General features: G+C 28.6%; 8 protein-coding genes across 8 annotated transcripts; 6 read left to right on the top strand and 2 right to left on the bottom strand.

Moving 5' to 3' along the window:
* Window positions 1–1,677: 1,677 nt before the first annotated feature.
* ECM22 (Ecm22p) lies at window positions 1,678–4,266 on the top strand (the record flags this gene model as incomplete). The annotated part of the gene is made up of 1 exon (XM_064857573.1): window positions 1,678–4,266. One exon carries the CDS (start codon window positions 1,678–1,680, stop codon window positions 4,264–4,266), a length of 2,589 nt encoding a protein of 862 aa, XP_064715411.1.
* Window positions 4,267–4,592: 326 nt separating this feature from the next.
* ADY4 (Ady4p) lies at window positions 4,593–5,960 on the top strand (the record flags this gene model as incomplete). The annotated part of the gene is made up of 1 exon (XM_064857572.1): window positions 4,593–5,960. One exon carries the CDS (start codon window positions 4,593–4,595, stop codon window positions 5,958–5,960), a length of 1,368 nt encoding a protein of 455 aa, XP_064715410.1.
* Window positions 5,961–6,118: 158 nt separating this feature from the next.
* On the bottom strand, window positions 6,119–7,360 carry BUR2 (Bur2p; the record flags this gene model as incomplete). Its single annotated transcript, XM_064857571.1, has 1 exon — window positions 6,119–7,360. One exon carries the CDS (start codon window positions 7,358–7,360, stop codon window positions 6,119–6,121), a length of 1,242 nt encoding a protein of 413 aa, XP_064715409.1.
* Window positions 7,361–7,751: 391 nt separating this feature from the next.
* Window positions 7,752–8,855, bottom strand: UCC1 (Ucc1p; the record flags this gene model as incomplete). The annotated part of the gene is made up of 1 exon (XM_064857570.1): window positions 7,752–8,855. One exon carries the CDS (start codon window positions 8,853–8,855, stop codon window positions 7,752–7,754), a length of 1,104 nt encoding a protein of 367 aa, XP_064715408.1.
* Window positions 8,856–12,200: 3,345 nt separating this feature from the next.
* PWA37_000916 (uncharacterized protein) lies at window positions 12,201–12,854 on the top strand (the record flags this gene model as incomplete). Its single annotated transcript, XM_064857569.1, has 1 exon — window positions 12,201–12,854. One exon carries the CDS (start codon window positions 12,201–12,203, stop codon window positions 12,852–12,854), a length of 654 nt encoding a protein of 217 aa, XP_064715407.1.
* Window positions 12,855–12,894: 40 nt separating this feature from the next.
* On the top strand, window positions 12,895–15,414 carry IFH1 (Ifh1p; the record flags this gene model as incomplete). The annotated part of the gene is made up of 1 exon (XM_064857568.1): window positions 12,895–15,414. The coding sequence occupies one exon, from the start codon at window positions 12,895–12,897 to the stop codon at window positions 15,412–15,414; it is 2,520 nt and encodes an 839-aa protein (XP_064715406.1).
* Window positions 15,415–16,161: 747 nt separating this feature from the next.
* Window positions 16,162–18,618, top strand: UTP13 (U3 snoRNA-associated protein UTP13; the record flags this gene model as incomplete). Its single annotated transcript, XM_064857567.1, has 1 exon — window positions 16,162–18,618. The coding sequence occupies one exon, from the start codon at window positions 16,162–16,164 to the stop codon at window positions 18,616–18,618; it is 2,457 nt and encodes an 818-aa protein (XP_064715405.1).
* A 384-nt stretch (window positions 18,619–19,002) lies between these two features.
* RSA3 (Rsa3p) lies at window positions 19,003–19,623 on the top strand (the record flags this gene model as incomplete). Its single annotated transcript, XM_064857566.1, has 1 exon — window positions 19,003–19,623. One exon carries the CDS (start codon window positions 19,003–19,005, stop codon window positions 19,621–19,623), a length of 621 nt encoding a protein of 206 aa, XP_064715404.1.
* Window positions 19,624–19,979: the final 356 nt, after the last annotated feature.

The raw sequence follows: 19,979 nt of genomic DNA, 5'->3' as shown, positions 1-19,979 counted from the left end.
TCTTTAACACTTACAACCACACTGCAATAACTTTTTTTTTTTGATTTTTAGTCTATAAAGGAACTATTTATTACACCAATCTTAGATGAAGTGTACTATTTTATTGCAGTTACTATCTCTATGTGCTTTAAACGAAAAATATGTCAACCTACAAACGAATAACCCTATTACTATTGTCCGATTTTTTTCGTTTAATTGCCATTTATATTGTTATTTTCAATCCTTTTTTTACACCACGAAACAAAGCAAACAAAAAAAATCGCAAAAAAAAGTACAACAATGACAATAAAAAAAACAGATAAAGACAAACCAAAAAAATAAAAAAACCACTAAACGATTTCAAGAAATCACATTCAAAAAAGAAAAGAAAAATTTTTGATGTGGAGTTGTGATGTTTTTTTAACCTGAAAAAAAAAAGGAAAAAAAATATGAGTTTGATTTTGTTAAGACCAACCCTGAAAAAAAAGAGACTCTGCATAGTAGTCAACAAAGGTGTCTATATGTGCCTTCGATTCTTTTTTTTTGTTAAGCAATTTAATTTAATCGAACCACATAGAAAAATAGATTTATACACTATTGATATAGGTATTTTTATGTTTAAACAAGTATGTACTTCTAGAAAACATTCCATTTCTAATATATACATATCTATAGTATATAACTTCAAATCCCCAGAAACAAAAGTAAGATCTATCAAAAACTTAGTAGAAATGAGCAATATAATCATCCATTCCCAGTAAACCCTAAAGATATCTTATTACTTTTATACAACTTCGTACAAACCTATTTTTATTCTTTTTAAGCTCGTTTAAATAATGCCCTTTGCTTTTGTTTTTGTTTTGTTTTTTTTTTTAAAAAAACCTTTTTTCTCTTTTGATATTTTTTTTTGTTCTGCATAATTTTTCACTATTATTGCTCATCACAGATGCCACATTCACCACAAACACCATCGCAACTTTCCGACCTAGTGGTAATAATTAAAACCAACTTATTCAAAATTGTTCACATGTTGCCATGGAAATAACCATAGATTTGTTAACAAAACAGAAAGGTTGAAGATCTTTTTTCTTTTTTTTTTTTTTTTTTTACTTTACCTTTAACTCCTTTTTCGCCAGGCTTAGCTGAAAGAATATTTTAATACAATATCCTTGTCATTGATTACATCAGAAAAAAACAACAACAACAAAATATAGAGCCATTCATTTATCTATAAATCCAACACCAATTAATAATACTATTGTGTATTATCATCTACTATTGTAATAAATACAAAACATTGGTTTCAACAACCGCTTTTTTATACTTAGGTGAATTTATTATTAATAAGAATACAATCTGTTAAAATACGCTAAAAAAAAAATAAAAAAAGAATAATTAATTTATTTTCATCCTTTCCTTCTCATTTAAATTATAGTTTACCTCTTTATATATCTATCTTCTTTACTTTAAGGCGAATGGAAGACATGGAATATTAAATTCATTGAAATATTTTTTAACTAATCGAGTTATCTTTCATAAAATAATTAAACTTCGTTCTTCCTTTAGATCATACAAAATAAAACACAAGTTAAGATTAAGCAATATTATTGATCAAAATTAAGTTTACCATCAAAAAGAAAGAAAAAAAAAGACCACGTACCTATATATAGAAAAACAAACAACAAATATAAGTTAACAATGGTTAAACCTGTAGAACTAATAGATATAGGCGGGAAAAAAGTGTCTAAAACATCAACAGGTAAGAGAAAATTCCACAATAAGTCTAAGTTTGGCTGTGATAACTGTAAAAGACGTAGAGTGAAATGTGACGAAACCAAACCAGGATGTAAAAAATGTCAAAATATGGGGTTAACTTGTGTTTATTCTCCACCACAACCAAGAAAAAAGAGAAAACGTACCATAAAGACTCCATCCACTACGGATAATACTTCTACCCCTGAGACTAGACCATTATGTAATCCTACTGGTATTAAATCAGAAACACAACTTCATCAACCAATACTTGATTCAAACCATACAATACCTACCACCATCACCAGTACTACTACCACTGCTGCTGTTGCCAACACAACCACCCCTGCAACTGCTACACTGCCTTCACAAAAAGAAATAAATAGTTTATCTGATCCATCTGCAACAGATTATATGAAAAAACTGCAGCAGTTACAATTTCTTCAACAACAACAAGCAATACTACTGTCTCAAATAAATTCTTCTATGATGAATAAAAAAGAAAATACCCCTGAGCCTCAAAATTTACCCAAAACTACTATTACTAACAATAACAATAATAACTTCAACATACCCTCTGTTCAAGAAGGTATTTTATTACCACCACTTGTTGCCAACAGCCCGGTTATACCTAACCTAGAAACGCACATCACTTCATCAATCGATAAAATGTCATCAAATCCAACTAACATGAACAGCAATAATAATATTTGGTCCAATACGTCATTAAGTTTAACTCCAAAGCCCAGTGATCAATCTTTAGGAATACCAATGCCTGGGGGGTTGAATAACAGTTTTTCACCAAATAAATTTAATTCTAATTCTATGAATACATTGACACCATCGACAAATAATATTTACAAATCATTGAATAGTCTTCCTAATGTATTACCTGTGACTGGTTCGTCAAATAATGGCAATAATAATACCAGCAACAATCTCAACAATCATACTATGCCTTTAAATAATATAAATATAGTGTCTGGATATGAACAAAATTATTTTAATGCTGAATTACAAAATTTAGCTAATTCCAAAAATATCAATAATATCTCCTCAACACTGATGAGTTTTTTTAGTGGGAATAATAATGTACTTCTAAATGGTAATGTTGATTTACTAACGTTTGGTAAGAACAATAACAGACCAAATAACAACAATAATAATAGGTCTTTAAAGGCTAATAATGCAGAGGTGGCATTGGCTAACATGCAACAGCAACAGGAGGAACAACACCAAATTACATCGAGAAATAATGAGAGTAATACTAATAAAGAAAGCCATAATAGTAAAGTTTCGCCTAGTATAGAAGGGAATCGTATAAATCCAATTAAAAACATATTAGATGAAACCACTTTATCAAATGTATCAAACCCATCCACTGAAAAAAATAACATTCCTTCTAGTATTAATACCAATAATAAAAATGATGATATAAATTCGAAATTGAGAGATTCTCAAATTGATTATTCCATAAGTAACAGTAGCAGTACACATAGCATCAATAGCAACGAATTACAAATTACTAAATCTAATAGTCCTATGAACTCATCGTCTGGAGAGCAGAGCCCCTCATCTCTGAATACTATATCCAAATTAATTGAACTATCAACGATTGCAAAATTAAATTTAGTGGATATTAAACTGTTTCATCATTATTGTACCATAGTATGGAAAACAATTACTGCTGCTGGGATATCTGGACCGGAGGTTTGGGAAACATATATTCCAAATCTAGCATTTGACTATCCATTCCTTATGCATACTATTTTAGCATTTAGTGCCTCTCATTTATCAAGAACTGAAACAGGTTTAGAACAGTATGTCTCGTCTCATAGACTAGAAGCTTTAAAATTATTAAGAGAAGCTGTTCTGGAAATATCAGAAGAAAATACTGATGCACTGGTTGCATCATCTCTAATTCTTATAATGGATTCATTAGCAAATGCTTCCAATACCACGACATCAAGTGACTCTAATACATCTGCATGGATTTTTCATGTCAAAGGTGCTGTTACTATTCTAACTGCAGTATGGCCATTAGCAGAATCTTCTAAATTCTATAACTTGATTTCAGTAAATTTAAGTGATCTAAGTGACGTCTTAAGCCAGGAAAATAGAACTATTTCTGAGTTAGTTTGTTTTGATGAAAGCATATCTGATCTTTACCCTGTAGAGATAGATTCGCCATATTTAATAACTCTGGCATATTTAGATCAATTGCATCGCGAAAAGAACCAGTTGGACTTTCTTTTAAGAGTCTTTGCTTTCCCTGCTTTATTAGATAGAACATTTTTAGCACTTCTTATGACTGGTGATATTGATGCGATGAGAATTATGAGATCTTACTACAAGATGTTGCATGGGTTTACAACCGAAGTTAAAGATCGTGTATGGTTCTTAGAAGGTGTGTCTCAGGTGTTGCCACAAGATGTTGACGAATACAGTGGAGGTGGTGGTATGCATATGATGCTTGATTTCTTAGGAGGTGGTTTACCCTCAATGACAACCACAAATTTATCTGAATTTATGTAATAATAGCATATAGAATTTATTTTGATCTTTTATTTCTGTTCTTTGATATTATATAAAGTTGTATCTATTCCTTTTTTTATTGAGAAGTAACTTTTTTTATATAATGACTGCTTTTATATTATTCTCGTGATCTATAACAAAATTCTCAAGTATAGTTAGATATTCACAAAGACAATCCGTTTTTCCTTTTGATTTTTCAGAAAAGATGAAAAAGTAAACACGTTTGTCACCGTAAAAATTTATTAATCATATTGGGAAATTTAAACGTCACAAACTCTCTAAATACCACAAAATACAATGATTGAACCAAACAACTATAGAGACAAATGTCGAACAATTATGAGGATTGGATAGACACCTGTAATATAAAATTAGCATCAATTTTCAAAGATTTTTCCACTAAGGAAGCTTCAATAAAAGGGCTTATCGACATATTTAGTTTGATATTATATTTACCTCCGAAAGAAATAATTTCTCAGATATTTTATCACCCTAGTATTGATATTGTAAACAGTTCTAAAAATCTATTACTCAAATATTTCAATTTCACTTTTGGTTTAAAAGCAAAATGGCTAGCTCGTAAATTGAAAACAAACCAAGAAAAAATTATATTTATCTTACTTACTAAATGCTTCATGGGATGTGACTATTTTTATCAGAAAAATTATACGAAAGCGTTTGACTCCTTTAGATGGTGTCTTAAATTACTATATTACTTAGAGAAACAATATAACCATCATAAGAACATCAAAGTCAATTTAAATACAATGAATGATATTGAATTATTTTGTAATATATACTGTGCACATTGTTTTTTAAAAGATTATTGTGAAAATGGAAGTTTTGAATGGATGAAGTTAAAGGAAGATAAAAAAAGTGTTTTAGATGAAAAAATTATTTCAGAGAGTTTACTATATGGTATTATAAGATCATTTAAGGATTTTTCAGACACATCCAAGTCCACAACATTACCTGAAAAGTACAAAGTAAACAAAGTGTTAGAAGTTTTAACAGAATTACAGTACTTCATTACTACTTTAGAATGTAGTTTAAAAGAATATGAAGTAGCAGACACACAGAAATATTTTAGACTTGCATTAAAAGTAAATCGAAATTCTTTAGTAGATATAATTGAAAAGACTATTGTAGTAATGAATTCCAAACTTTTTGAGGATCCAAGTATCATAACCACGATAAGAAATCTCATTAAGTACATTACTTTACATGGAGATGTCCAGGTAAGTATATTATATTTTTTCTATTCTCTTTATTTATATTATTTAAATCGGTTTCCCCATTATCAAAATGTGGCTCTTGTCCAACTAGAAAAAGAGTGTATCGAATTTGCTGCACTTGTCTGTCAAAAAGTAAATGAAGACACTATAATAAGGCTTAATGCAGGTAAAATTACTGGATCGTTGCCTCAATTTTTGATAACACACAGTAATGGAAAGTTAATAATGGTAGATACTTTCACAAATCATAACTCAGAAAAGGAGCAGTTTCATATTAGATTAAAACACATCCATGTGTGGCAAAGACACAACAGTACAAAAAAGAAAGATAAAAAGACAGATTACACTTCTGGTTATAAATGGTTTGATGACTGGGCTGAATATTATATCAAAAACTACAATAATAAGTTGAACTCTGAACTTCTTGAAATATACGAGAGAGTTTCAAAATCTAGATAAAATCTAACCCGTATATTCAAAAGTATAATAGTTTTGATTCAAATTGTTTATGTGTATTAATAAATATCATTAAATTTTAAATGTATCCAAACTTAACTTCTTTTTATAATAAGTATTTCTTTCATCATCTAATTCTACAAAAAATAAATAGTTTAATATTATATTTTCATTTTTTTACTAATGATGACTTCTTCATTTAATGTATCATTAGAAGAACGTTTTTGGTTATCTAAGATTGTCTTTTCTTCTAACTCATTCACTCTAGTATCAAGATACTCTAATAATTCATTAGTAACTTCACCCGACTTAATACTTTCATAATTTTGAGAGTATAAATGTAAACTGATTTCCGCGTTATTGTTAGTTTTTTCATTTTCATTCTGCTTCGCATCTTCATCTATTACTGACAAAATTGTTTCTTTTTTAATTTGTAATTTATTGCCTTTATTACTTTTCAAATCAAAAAAATTCTCTTCTAGTATTCTATAATCTGTGAAAAGATTCTGAAACTTTTCTGGATCAATGAATATATGTAATCTTCCTTGAAAGAAATTTTTTGGATATCTAAATTCATTATCTACTTTTTCTTTATATTGTAAACCACAGTATAGTAACGATAGAGCAACAAATGTATATCCATCACATAACAATGATATTGGTTGTGTCACAGCCTGAATAATAAAATTTCTTGCTTCTTGTAAAAGTTTAGGAAATATTTTCATAAACTCTTGTGGCAAATCATAATCTCTATTATACCTATAGTATCCACTAAACATATCTTCAATAATTTCTTTTGGGTTGTCAATATTCAAATCAAAACCAAATATACAAAGTATTCTTTTCTCATTTTCAATTAATTTATCCTTTACTTCCCATTTTAATTTATCCATATTAAACCTTTGTTTCAAATTGGGTATAGTTTGGAACAAAAATTCACAAGTGGCCTTCACATAGGCATCTAATGGTCTATTATTTTCTGTTGTTTTACAAGCAGTTACTAGAATAGCTTGTGATATATGAATACAAGTTAATAAATTGCTTGGCAACCCATTAATATACCAAAACCTGAAGAATAGAATACTTGAGGCAGTATAAGTGTGATCGAACAAATTCAACTTTTTCTTCAGAGTATAAAAATATAACAGACATTTTTCCATAATCTTTTCAGTTTCATTGATTGGAATATTTTGTTTTTCATTAATTGTATTCAATCGATCAATAATCTCTTTACAAGTGAATATCCATTGATTTGCCGGAGTCTTTATTATATCCGGCCAAAATTGTCTTGCGTTAAATTTCTGTTGTTGCTTAGCTGGAACTGTGGGAGACTCTGAAAAGTTAGTTATTTGAGTTTGTAACTGTGAGGAGGATGTGCCATTTTCCATACTTTTAGACTCCATTACAGATATTTGGCGTTCTGATCTTAAGTAATTAGGACTTGTGGAGAAGAAAATATTATATAGTATGGGACAAAGTAGTAAAAAGTTAATAGCCGTAAATAAATATTTGTAGTACTATTTAACAAACTTGTTTATTTACAAGTACACCCACAATTGGTTGTATATTTATCCACCTACCTTCCTTTTAAATGCTAGTATCTTTTACTAAATATTTAGGCTTTACTGGAACATTCTAATAATTCATTCCAAAAGGTGCATTCTCAAAGACCCGTTGAAAGTGATTCTTCAAAAAAGAAAAGAAAAAGGAAAAGAGAAATAGTATTCAACCCTGAATTAATAGAAATTGATTACTTTTAAAACTCAAGTTATGTGTTTCACAACCCTAATTAATTCATTCTTTCCAAACTTCGATTAATTTGGGTAATCTCAAATCTTTTATGTATCTGTTTGGCATATGTTTCTTTTGTTGTGTATTACCAAGACACTCTAATGAAAATGTAATATTGTTATTTATATGCTCACTATCATTATCATTCATTAGCAGTGCATCTGGTTTATTATGTGGATAGGCTATATCGCAAAGATTATTATTATTTAATAAATATGCTGCAAATATACTACTAAAAAGAGTTCCCCATTTATTTATTACAAAATTCTCAGCTTCTAATGGCACTTTAAAATAGAGTAATTCATAATAAGAGTTAAAATCATCAAAGCTGTAACCTAAAACTTTCAATTTGTCATTAAAGATATCTCTATTTTCAGTGTTAACGTAATAATGAACATTAACTGGGGAAAACAAGTTCAACGATTTTGCTTCATTACTTTTAACATGTTGAGACCTCAAAAATTTGTATGAAATATCCCCAATTTTAGCACAATAAACACCAGGTTCTTTAATAAGCTCATGCAGATAACTTACAAAAAAATAAGTGTCCACTTTATTGGTTCCATATGATTTTAATTGAACGACAACTTTGTTTATGTATCTGGCATAGTTTATATCTTTAACACATATCCAAACATTAAATGGAATAGTAAATAGACCATATCTATTTGAATTTAACCGATTCCTACAAAAATTATTCATTGGTAATATAAAATTATTACTACTAGCAGCATAGTTAAATATTGAGATGGGCCTTACCAAAAGACTGTAAATAATTTCCCATGAATCACAAATATATTCCATTGTCTCTATGGAACTAAAACTCAAATTATTTTGGCTATATAAACTCAACGTTGATGAAAACAATAATTTTCTGGAATATAATCTAATTGAATCAAATTCTTTAATGTAAGACACCAACACAAATAAAAAACAAGAAGAATTCCAAATTGAGTGATTTAAAGGAACCAAGTTTAAAACTTTATGTTTGAACCAATTATTTCTAACCAAGTATATTCTTCTGTTAATTAATCTTAGATTTCTGTTATCACAATAGCTCAACCAACAAAATAAAAGTTCATCAGGTAAAGACAGAAAATTGGTCATTGTATATATTTCCCTTTCCAAATGATGGAATAGTTTAAAAATTGTACTTATTCTTATAGTACTCTAATTAAAGATTATATTCTTTCAAGAAATTCGGATCGAGAATGTATCTCTATTTCCTCCTGCTACAGTATTACCTTAACTATTCAACTATGCAACATATGTAAAAATAGATAAAATATATATATAAGGAAATTTGAGGGAAAAACGAAAATAAAAACTCCGAACGGAATTGAAAGTAGAAAAAAAAATAAAAAAAAATTAAGGCAATGAAAACAAACAAACAAATAAGTGTATAAAATAATGTGGAAGCTTACAATAAGAAGAAGTTTTATAAAAATAAAACAATAATTGTTGAGAATGAGCGCCTGTATTCATTGGATATATAGTAAACATTCTCAATATTATATTAAAACAGATTTAGTACACAAAATTATGATAAAGTTCTTCACTTTCTTTCTCTATATACAACATAAAAATAATAATATACAAAGATTGTAAATAAGATAAAAATAATGTATGATGAAATCCTTGGCTTTATATATGCTAACATTAAGCCATTTTCCTCTACGAACAGTAAGATATTTAATAAACAAACTCAACAACTTTTGGTGACTTCTCAACAATTATTACTCAACAATTTATTGTTTAGTGTCTGCTAGAATCTTATTGTTCTATTTATTTCATTATAGAACATTCTATTTCAACAATAATAACTTTGATTTCACAGATATACACTTTTTTTCTATCTTTCTATCTACCTTTGTTTTCTATTGTTTATATTAGAAAGTTACTAAATCCTATTATTTTATTCCTTGCTCGTTATTCTTTATCCTTTCCATGTAATGGTTGTCACTTACTCATTTCATAAAGAGTTATATAAATGTATTATAAATATAGTAATATGTTTAGTGCTAGGAAGATTTGTACAAAAACAAAACTTAAAAAATAAAAATAAATAAACCAATTTGTTTGGTAGTTAAATTTCTCCTGAGATGGCAAGTAATAGTCTTTTTAGTATATATTTTCTAATCTTGATCTGTTATTGAAAAGAATATAAAATTTTAGAAATTAGTTAATTTAGATTAACTTCTTTAAATGTAAACTGTAAAAATCCTAGTTAAAAACCATGAAATGCATATTTTCTTGAGTGATATTAGATATTAAAGCATAAATTTTGCAATGGTTAAGCCTCTGCACTTGAGCTGTAGATATATTCAAAAAATTATCATGCTAGTGACATATTATTAAAAAACACATTTAACAGATCTCTGATTATTGTATGTGTATGTTTCAGAGGTAACTATTTGCATTATTATTTTTATTACATCTATTAGGTTCTATCTAATAGATTAATCTATAATAAGAATAAAATACAATATGAATGCTATAATTAATTTATTATTTTAGAATCAACAGTTGTATAACTTGTATGTGTTTATATATAATTAATGTGTATATTTTAGAATAATATTTGAAACAATTTTTTTTGTTTGAAAAATCATTTCCTCTTTAAAAACATATTCTTAGTTTGATTTTTTATTAAAAAAAGCGCATATACAAGAATTTTAGGGCCTTTTTCACTAATATATTATTATTTCTTTACAATGTTTAGAGAAAACAAATAAAAATTTTTTCTTCAAATTCGAATACCATTAACCACAGATGAATTATAGAATATAAGTAAGATTTATCCATTTTACTCGACACATACAAGTGCTAACTCTGAACACAATAATGTTATGGAAAAATTTTAACTTCTTTATCCTTTTAGAAAAATGAATTATGTAGTATTGTTCCGTTTTAAAAACATTTGGAATCATCTATTAATTTTTTGTTTAAATATTAACCTAAAACTACTATTAAAAACTTTTTCCTTTCTAACTATATATATATATATATATAAACGTGAATTTATACACTGTAAGTCAGCAACAATTCGAAGACTTTATAAATATTAATTTAACAGAATTTAATACTTTATCTTCTTCCAATGATAAAGCTATACAAACTTCTGAATATACTGTATATAATAATATTTTGGGGTTTTCAACTAAATTACCCTGTTTTGTTAAAAAAAAGACTATTTTATTAAACTCGAGTTAACCTCAATCTATTCCTTATCTCTTCTACTAAAAAAAGTCAAAAAGTACAAACGACATACAATATAAAATCTCATCTATGATTTTTTATTCAACACTTAAAGTTTTAGTAAATTCTTCTAATAAAAAAACTCAAGAAAATTTGCCAAGAATATTATTACCTTGGTGTCAAAAATAAGGGAACAAAACTATGTATTTATTGAATCAAATTATAACAAACATTATAAAAAAATACTGAATAATTCATGTTATAGGTATACTTAAGTTGTTACTACTCTTTGTAAAAACAATTGTTCCGAAAAATCATTAAAACTTAAGAGTGGAGAAACGTAGTTTCTTACTTCCAGATAAAATGAAGACATGCCTTACAATGATTTCAGGCTTGTATCACAGTACCATGTTATTACCTTAACTAAATGTTTAATATTATTTTGCATTTAAATAGTTTATTTCAAGAGTATTTATTTATTTGCTTTTTTAGAGGTTTACCTACCTTTTTCATTTTACCTGACAAATAACCATAAGGGTTTACCATCTAAACAACTGAAATTTCAAGAAAATCGGTTTGTTTTCTTTATTTATGCGTTTTTTGCTCTCCTTTTTTTGCTCTCTTGTTTTCATTTCTTTTTATAATTCAGGGTTATTAAGTTTTTTATTCTTTTTTCCCTTATTCTCTTCTCTTAACTTAGGTTTAAAATAATTCCTCTTCTATATTTCCTCGACCCCCTTTTTTTTTCTTTCTTTTTTTTATTTTTTTGGAGAAAAGAAAAATTTTTAGTTTATTTTGTCGATGAGCTTTAGAAGACCTGCAAACAAAAGGAAAAAAAATTAAAAAGAAATTTCCTGGTTTGAAAAATTTAAAGATGATATAGAGATAAATAAAACCAATCAAAAAAAGAAGTAAGTTTGTATTCATTAAACAAATATACTTATACACGTATATATTCCTTCATACCTTCATAAACTTCTCTGTCTAGGTCATAAGATAAAAATATAAAAAAATAAAACCATACTGAATTAAAAATTAACCAAGAAAAGGAATAATAACGATAATCATCATTTTGATCCATTTCATATAGATATTACATTGCACCTACTTCTACTTCTATTTTAATCTATCATTGATCTTTATTTATTTATTTACTTATTTACTTATTTACCAATTAGGCATTTAATTAATTAGTTTATATTCTTTGTATACAAACACATTCGCACACACACATTAAATATATTTGAGTGCTCTATGGTAAGTCAAAAGAGTCCTAGAAAAAATGTGGTCTTATCCACTTCTCCAACCAAGAAACAACCGTCAATTCTAGCCACATCAAAAACAACTATCACCACTAATACAACACAATCAAATACTAAAATATCATCTAATAAGTTACCGATTAGTAGGCCAAGACGATTTAGTCTTATATATAGTTCAGATGAATCTCCTTTAAGTGATGTAGAAATGAATGGTAGTTCTTCTATTCCGACAAATAATAACAACTCTACTGAAGATAATCACATTGGTGACGATAATAACAGAAATGATAATAGTAATAAAAATAGTAATAAAAATACTAATCACAGTAGTACAGCTATGAAAGGTAAAATGATATCTAATAATTCAACTGGTAAAAAAAGTAAACTTATAGAAAACAGTTCAAAGAAAATTTCACAATTAACATATAATAATACCAAAAGCAACTCAACAGACACCGAATATTCTAATTATGCCACAGACGATGACGATGTATCTAGTGAAGAAGAAGAAGAAGATGATGATGATGAAGACGAAGATGATGATGATAGTGAAACAAGCTCAGATGACGAAACCATTGATTTTGTTAAATTAACAGTTCAAAGAAAAAAGAGCCATGCAAGCGTTAAATGCAATGAAAAGAGGTAAAACCCCTGCCAAAAAGAATCCAACGACTGCCTTTTCTAATATGCCAATAAGTAACACTACCCACTCCACGCCTACTGAGTCAAATGATATGAACAGTAATAGCATGAAACAAACAGAGCATTTGATTCATCCCTCCGGTAAGAATAAACCAGGTATCACATATTCACAATCGAATAATCTTTCTACTACTAGTGATAATCAAGATGACAACAAAGAAGAAGAAGATATTGGTGAAGAAATATCCGACAAAGACGATAAAATAAATAAAGATTCAAATGCATCTTCATTTATTAAGAATCAGGTAGATGAGATGCATGTGCCAAAATTTTCTGAATCTGAGGAATCTGATTATGATATAGACCAAGATGCATATTTCGATGTTGTAATGGATAATAATGATACTGCAGGTGAAATTCAAACAGGTCTAGACACCTCTGACGATGAGCTGCCCATTCTTCACGAAGAAGAACAACAAATAGTGGCTGATTTACAAAATGATGATTCTTTATCTTTTGATGGTAGTATTCATGAAAATCCATCTGATTCTGCAGATTTAGATAGTCCCATGTTGGATAATGATTCTTATCATGAAAATGATCATGATAACAACAATTCTCATAATGACTTTGATGACGACGACGAAGATGAAATTATGTCTGATTTTGATATACCGTTTTATGAAGATCCAAAATTCTCTAGTCTATATTATTATGCAGATAATTCAGAGCCAAAATTAAATTTAAATACTGATTTACCATTAATATCAAATGATAAAAAAGAATCCAAACATCAGAGAAGAGAGGCTAAGAAACGTGAATTGAGAGAAAGATTGAGGTCAAGGAAGTTGTTAAGGGAAAGAGTAAAAAAGACAGCTAATGTCTCAGGGGACGAATATATCTTTGGTGTTTTTTTCCGTAGTGATAGTGACGAGAATGAAGATTCAAAAAATAATGGCCACAGTGGAACTTTAAAGAACAGAATAAACATGGATAAATCTTTGAAACAGTTGAGTTCTTCTGCATTAATAGATACTTCTGATGATGAATATGACAATATTTTATTAGATATTGCTCACCTACCAACCACTGATGAAGATGGTGAGGGGGAAGAAGATGATTCACAAGAAAATTTAGGAAATAATCCTGGGAAACATTCTAAAAGTGCACATAATAAGGATGGATCATATTTTTCTACAGAGTATTCTGATGGTTCAATGGATGAAGAAGATGACGACTATGGCTATGATAGTAGTGTTACAAACATTTTTATAGATATTGACGATTTGGATCCTGATTCATTTTATTTTCATTATGATGATATTTCTTCTTCAGACAGTAATATTTATAATTACCATCATAATGAAGATAATATTAGTGAGACAGTAATATACCCCGATGATGAATCTACAGATGAAGATGATAATCTTCCATCACCAACTACAAGGAACAAACTCACTTTCACCAAACCCAAAGAGATTGTAAGTGCCAATGTTGTTGGCTTAAAGCCACCGAAATTAGGTACTTGGGAAACCGATAATAAACCGTTTAGTATTATCGATGGGTTATCAACCAAATCTTTGCATTCCTTAATTCAGGCACATCAACAATTAAATGATTCTAATCAAAAACATGAAGCACAAGGTACAAATAATGTTGTTAACAAGGAAGAGAATAATTCTGCAGGAGAAGAAATGACATTGAATGAATTGCTAAACATGAGTGAATTAGAAGATGAAGAAGGTGATAATAAAAATTCATACCAATCATCTCTTATAACTGAATGGTATAATAAACCAAAAATTCCACTGTCCGCATTTAGAAACAAGGGAATTGATTACAATGACACTACTGAATATATGATTCCAAATCTCTCTACTAAAAAGATACCCATCGGCTATATTGGAGTTGAAAAGACTAGAAGAAAACTAGATAAGATAAAAGAACTACAAAGAAGAAGAAATGAAAAGAAAAGAAAATTAAAAAAGAAAAGAAAAATTCAAAAACTGAAAAGAGAAAGAGCTCGTATGGAAAAAGAAAAAGCATTATTAGGTGATGTGTCAAGTGCTGATTCTAAAAATATACAGACTCTTGTTAATAATTCCAATGAACAAACATCAAATAAGATCGAAGACATACATCTCATAGATTCTAATAACATGGTATTTTCTGATAGTAACACTGATTCCAGAAAAGACTCAATCAAGAGTGTTGGCATTGACGAAATCCATCAGATCTTAAGCAAAAGTGATGACAATTTATTAGATGATCATAATATTGTATTGGATTATCCAGATGTCATGGATGATCATGAAGGTGTCATAATAAATGATGCAGATGCCGATATTTTAGCCTCATTAACTGCACCTGTTGATTTTGGAGATTTTAATAACAAATCTTTATGGAAACAACGTAGACAAAGTATGGCAGAAGCGGTTGCAGAGAATATGAGATTTACTAAAAACGGTTTATTTAGTGAATCGGCTATTGCAGATATTGAAAACATAATTAATCCAAATAATAATAGCACCAATGGATTTGAGCTTAATGAAGTGCTTCAATAGTTAGAAATGGCTTAACTATTCATTTGCTTATATATAATTGAAATCACTTCTTATTACTTCTGTTTACTGTGGTGCCATCTATCTTTTTTTCTTACATTGATATAGATTTAGGATTTGCATTCAAATTGATTTTCCCAATTATGATGTCATACAGCTTTTCTTGTAAGGCATCATTAGACAATGTACTAAAAAAATAGTGAATTGACTGAGTTTTTACTAATACCCTCTAATTATATAGGATTGACTTTTATGGATAGTTGTTCCTCTTACTATTATTACTTTTATATATTATTTTTTTTATTCATTAAAATTAGCATATAGATTCCATTAAACACTTCTTATTTTTATTATTTGGTTTAGTGTCTTAGGATAGAAGCCTTTAAAAGATTTTGTATATGAATAATGACTAAGAGTAGATATAATGTCACAAAGAACAATGACCATTACCATTTTAGAAGGATCATTTTTTAGTACCGCTTTATAATCCTTTAAAAATATTGAATTTCGTGGAAAATGACCATAAATTTTTTACAGTCCAAATGAAAATGTTTAAGAAAAATAGTATGAATTAATGATGAGCATCTCATCTCATCTCATCTCATTTTTACAAGTAGGCTGGATACATACTCTTCATCATTAATGATAAGGTTCACATTAGATAGTTATCAAGGTATTTTTTGTTTTTGAAAATATTGTTGAGGGAAAATAACATTAAGAAATAGTGAAGCAGAAGTAAGTCAAATTATAATGAGTTTTAAAACAAGTTTCAAAAATACTGAATTAGATCCTATTTATGCAGGTAGTAGTGCTATCGCTACTATTAGTGAGGATGGAACACTTTTGGCAACTCCAATTTTAGATGAAATTAATATTGTTCAACTAAAACCATCACAAAAGAAACTGGTTACAATATCAAATGATGATGAACAAGAAATTACTGCTTTAAAGTTAACTCCAGATGGTAAATATTTATGCTACGTGTCTCAAGCACAATTACTAAAAATTGCTGATATAGGAACTGGTAAAATCATGAGATCTATGAAAATTTCCTCCCCTTCATATATCATGGACTCCGACCTAACCTCCACATTGGTGGCAGTTGGTGGTACTGATGGTGCAATTATAATTGTTGATATTGAAAATGGATATATTACCCATTCTTTCAAAGGTCACGGTGGTACTATCTCTAGTTTAAAGTTCTATGGTGAAATTCATAGCAACACATGGTTATTATGCTCAGGTGATACAAATGGTGTCATCAAAATTTGGGACCTTGTAAAGAGAAAGTGTATTTATACAGTTCAAGAACATAACTCTGCTGTTAGAGGTATTGACATTCGTTTAAAATCTGAAGACAGTGATTTATTAGAAATGATCTCTGGTGGTAGAGATGATATTATTAACTTGTGGGAACTAAATACTAAGAAAAAATGTACTCTTTTAAAGACCATACCTGCACACCAACAGGTTGAAGCTTGTGGCTTCATTAACGTTGATAGTTTAAGAAATATTGTCTATACTGCCGGTGGAAATGCAGTTTTACAATTTATTTCCTTGGACAATGGCGCTATAGTGAGAAAAAGCAAACAACCCATTGAAGAATTGTTTATAATCGGTGTTCTTTTGATAAATAAAGGCTCTGAACTGTATGCTGTATTTTCTGATCAATCCTTACATTTCTTCAATATTGAATCCATATTCAAATTAGAGAACAATAAAATGGAATTTGCTTTCTCTAATTCTATTGCTGGTAACCATGGTACAATTGCAGATATGAAATTTGTAGGTTCCAATTTGAATAAGTTGGCATTAGCAACCAATTCTCCCACTTTAAGAGTAATTCCTATTCCCAATGACATGAATGAAGACCATTTACCAATTGATGTTGAAATGTATGAAGGTCATGAAGATTTACTTAACGCGGTTGATTCTACAGAAGATGGAGTATGGTTGGCCACTGCATCTAAAGATAATACAGCTATTGTGTGGAGATACAATTTAGAGACCAACAAATTTCAACCATATGCTAAATTTATAGGTCATTCTGCTTCAGTTACTGCGATTGGATTACCAAATGTAACTTTAAAAAATTGGCCTGAATATTTATTAACTGCATCGAATGATTTAACTATTAAGAAGTGGTCAATACCTAAACCAACAGGGCCTGCATCTATTAACGATAAGATACACACATTAAGATCGTCCGAATATACTCGTCGTGCCCATGAAAAGGATATAAATGCATTATCCATATCACCAAATGATTCTATTTTCGCTACAGCATCATATGATAAAACCTGTAAAATCTGGGATCTTGATACTGGTGAATTAAAGGCCACACTAGCTAACCATAGACGTGGTTTATGGGATGTTTCTTTTTGTCAATTTGACAAAATTTTAGCTACATGCTCTAGTGATAAAACTATTAAGATATGGTCTTTAGATACATATTCTGTTTTAAAAACTCTAGAAGGACATACCAATGCAGTTCAAAGATGTTGTTTTATTAATAAACAAAAACAATTAGTAAGCACTGGTGCTGATGGTCTTGTTAAAATTTGGGATTGCTCGAATGGTGAATGTATGACAACTTTAGATGGTCATAGTAATAGAATTTGGGCTTTATCAGTCTTAGACGATGGTAATTTAATAGTAACTGCTGATGCTGATGGTATATTCCAATTCTGGAGAGATTATACAGAAGAACAAAAAGAATTAGATATTGAAAAAGAAAAACTAAAAGTTGAACAAGAACAATCTTTACAAAACTATATAGCAAATGAAGATTGGACCAATGCTTTTTTATTAGCCATTACATTAGACCATCCAATGAGATTATTCAATGTTTTAAAACAGTCCTTAGACTACATTTGTGAGGAAGATAATAATGATAATACCATTGTTTTTAATAAACAATTAGATCAGGTGATATCTACTTTAAATGCAGATCAATTGTTATTACTAATGAAAAGATGTAGAGATTGGAATACCAATGCAAAGACTCATATCATTGCTCAAAAGACTATAAGGTGCATAATGTTACACCATAATATTTCTGAGTTAACTGAAATACAGGGGATGATTAAAATTATAGATGGTATTATTCCATATACACAAAGACATTTTGCCCGTATAGATAACTTAGTAGAGCAAAGTTATATTTTAGATTATGCCTTGGTTCAAATGGATAAATTATTATCCTAAACAACAAATATCATTTTACCATAATCAAAGAACATATACATAAAGATATATATCTTCAACTAGATAGCTAAATAGATATCATATGGATCCAGTTACGGTGATTATATTTTGTATAATAGATGTAGGGAATTTACAAGAGACGCTAAAGATTTTAGTTATTATTTTTTTTATAATATTGTATTAGTGCTTTTTTGGCTTGCTTCATTTATGCCATTTTTTATATTAGTGAAAAAAAATTTGATGTGATGAGATAAAAAAGAAAATAATATGGCATATTAATCTGAAATCTAGAATCCAGTCCATAAAGAATCAATTCAATAAAAAATTATATAGAGATATATACCCAAAGATAAATTGAATTTATACAAAAAGACAAAGTACAAAATGTCCCTAGGTGAGGCAAATTTAATTAAAAGTAAGAGCAATAAGAAGTCTAGAAGAAAAAAGAAAAGAAGAACTACCGATATTTCTGATTCCTCTGATTCTGATTCTTCATCCTCGTCCTCAGACAATGATGTTCAAGTGGATGATGGTCATGATACAAATGGTATTAATACTAATAATGAACAAATAGTGGACCAATCCTTATCAGATATTGAATTATCAGACGATGAACTTCCTAAGAAATCTCAATATAACAAAGAATTACTTTACCAAGACACCAAGGAAAAGCTATCTAATATACCTTATACTATTACAGAATTAACAGAAAGATCGAATCAAAACCATAAGTATGATAATCATAATACAGATTTAAAAAAAGTAGAAGAAACATTAAAAGAAGCCACTACCAATATAAATAAAACTTTGAATAAACCTATAAGTGCTGATCTACAAAATGAATACCTAGGAATGTTGTTTCAAAATTACGGTGATGATATTAATTCTTTAAGAAATGCACCCGATTTCACTAATAAATCATTAGTATTACTGGCCAATGTTCTAAAAGATGGATCTAAAATGTTTGATGTAGACACTTTAAAGACTATAGTAGAATCAAAATGATCCATATCTGTTCATACATATATATATATGTAAATATACTAGGTTATAATACTTCATTGTATTTTATAAAACAATATAATGAACACAATAGTTATATGATGCGATATTTCAAAGATACTAGAAACAGAACAAAAATTAATACACTTAACACATCTCTATTATAGTATTACTAATTATATAGAAATAAATAAAATATAATATATTTCTACGATATCCACTCTCTTCCATACGAAAATTTCATATAAGAATCTTAAATCAGTAAAAACAATAGTAACAGAAAACCTCCGAACAACCCAAAAGTATCAGTAATATTTAACAATACAATTGACTATGTCATGTATTAATAACCTTGCATC

This window comes from Arxiozyma heterogenica (assembly GCF_036370985.1).
Source record: "Arxiozyma heterogenica strain weizmannii chromosome Unknown scaffold_15, whole genome shotgun sequence".
Taxonomy (NCBI): domain Eukaryota; kingdom Fungi; phylum Ascomycota; class Saccharomycetes; order Saccharomycetales; family Saccharomycetaceae; genus Arxiozyma; species Arxiozyma heterogenica.
This window is presented reverse-complemented; position numbering and strand designations above follow the sequence as displayed.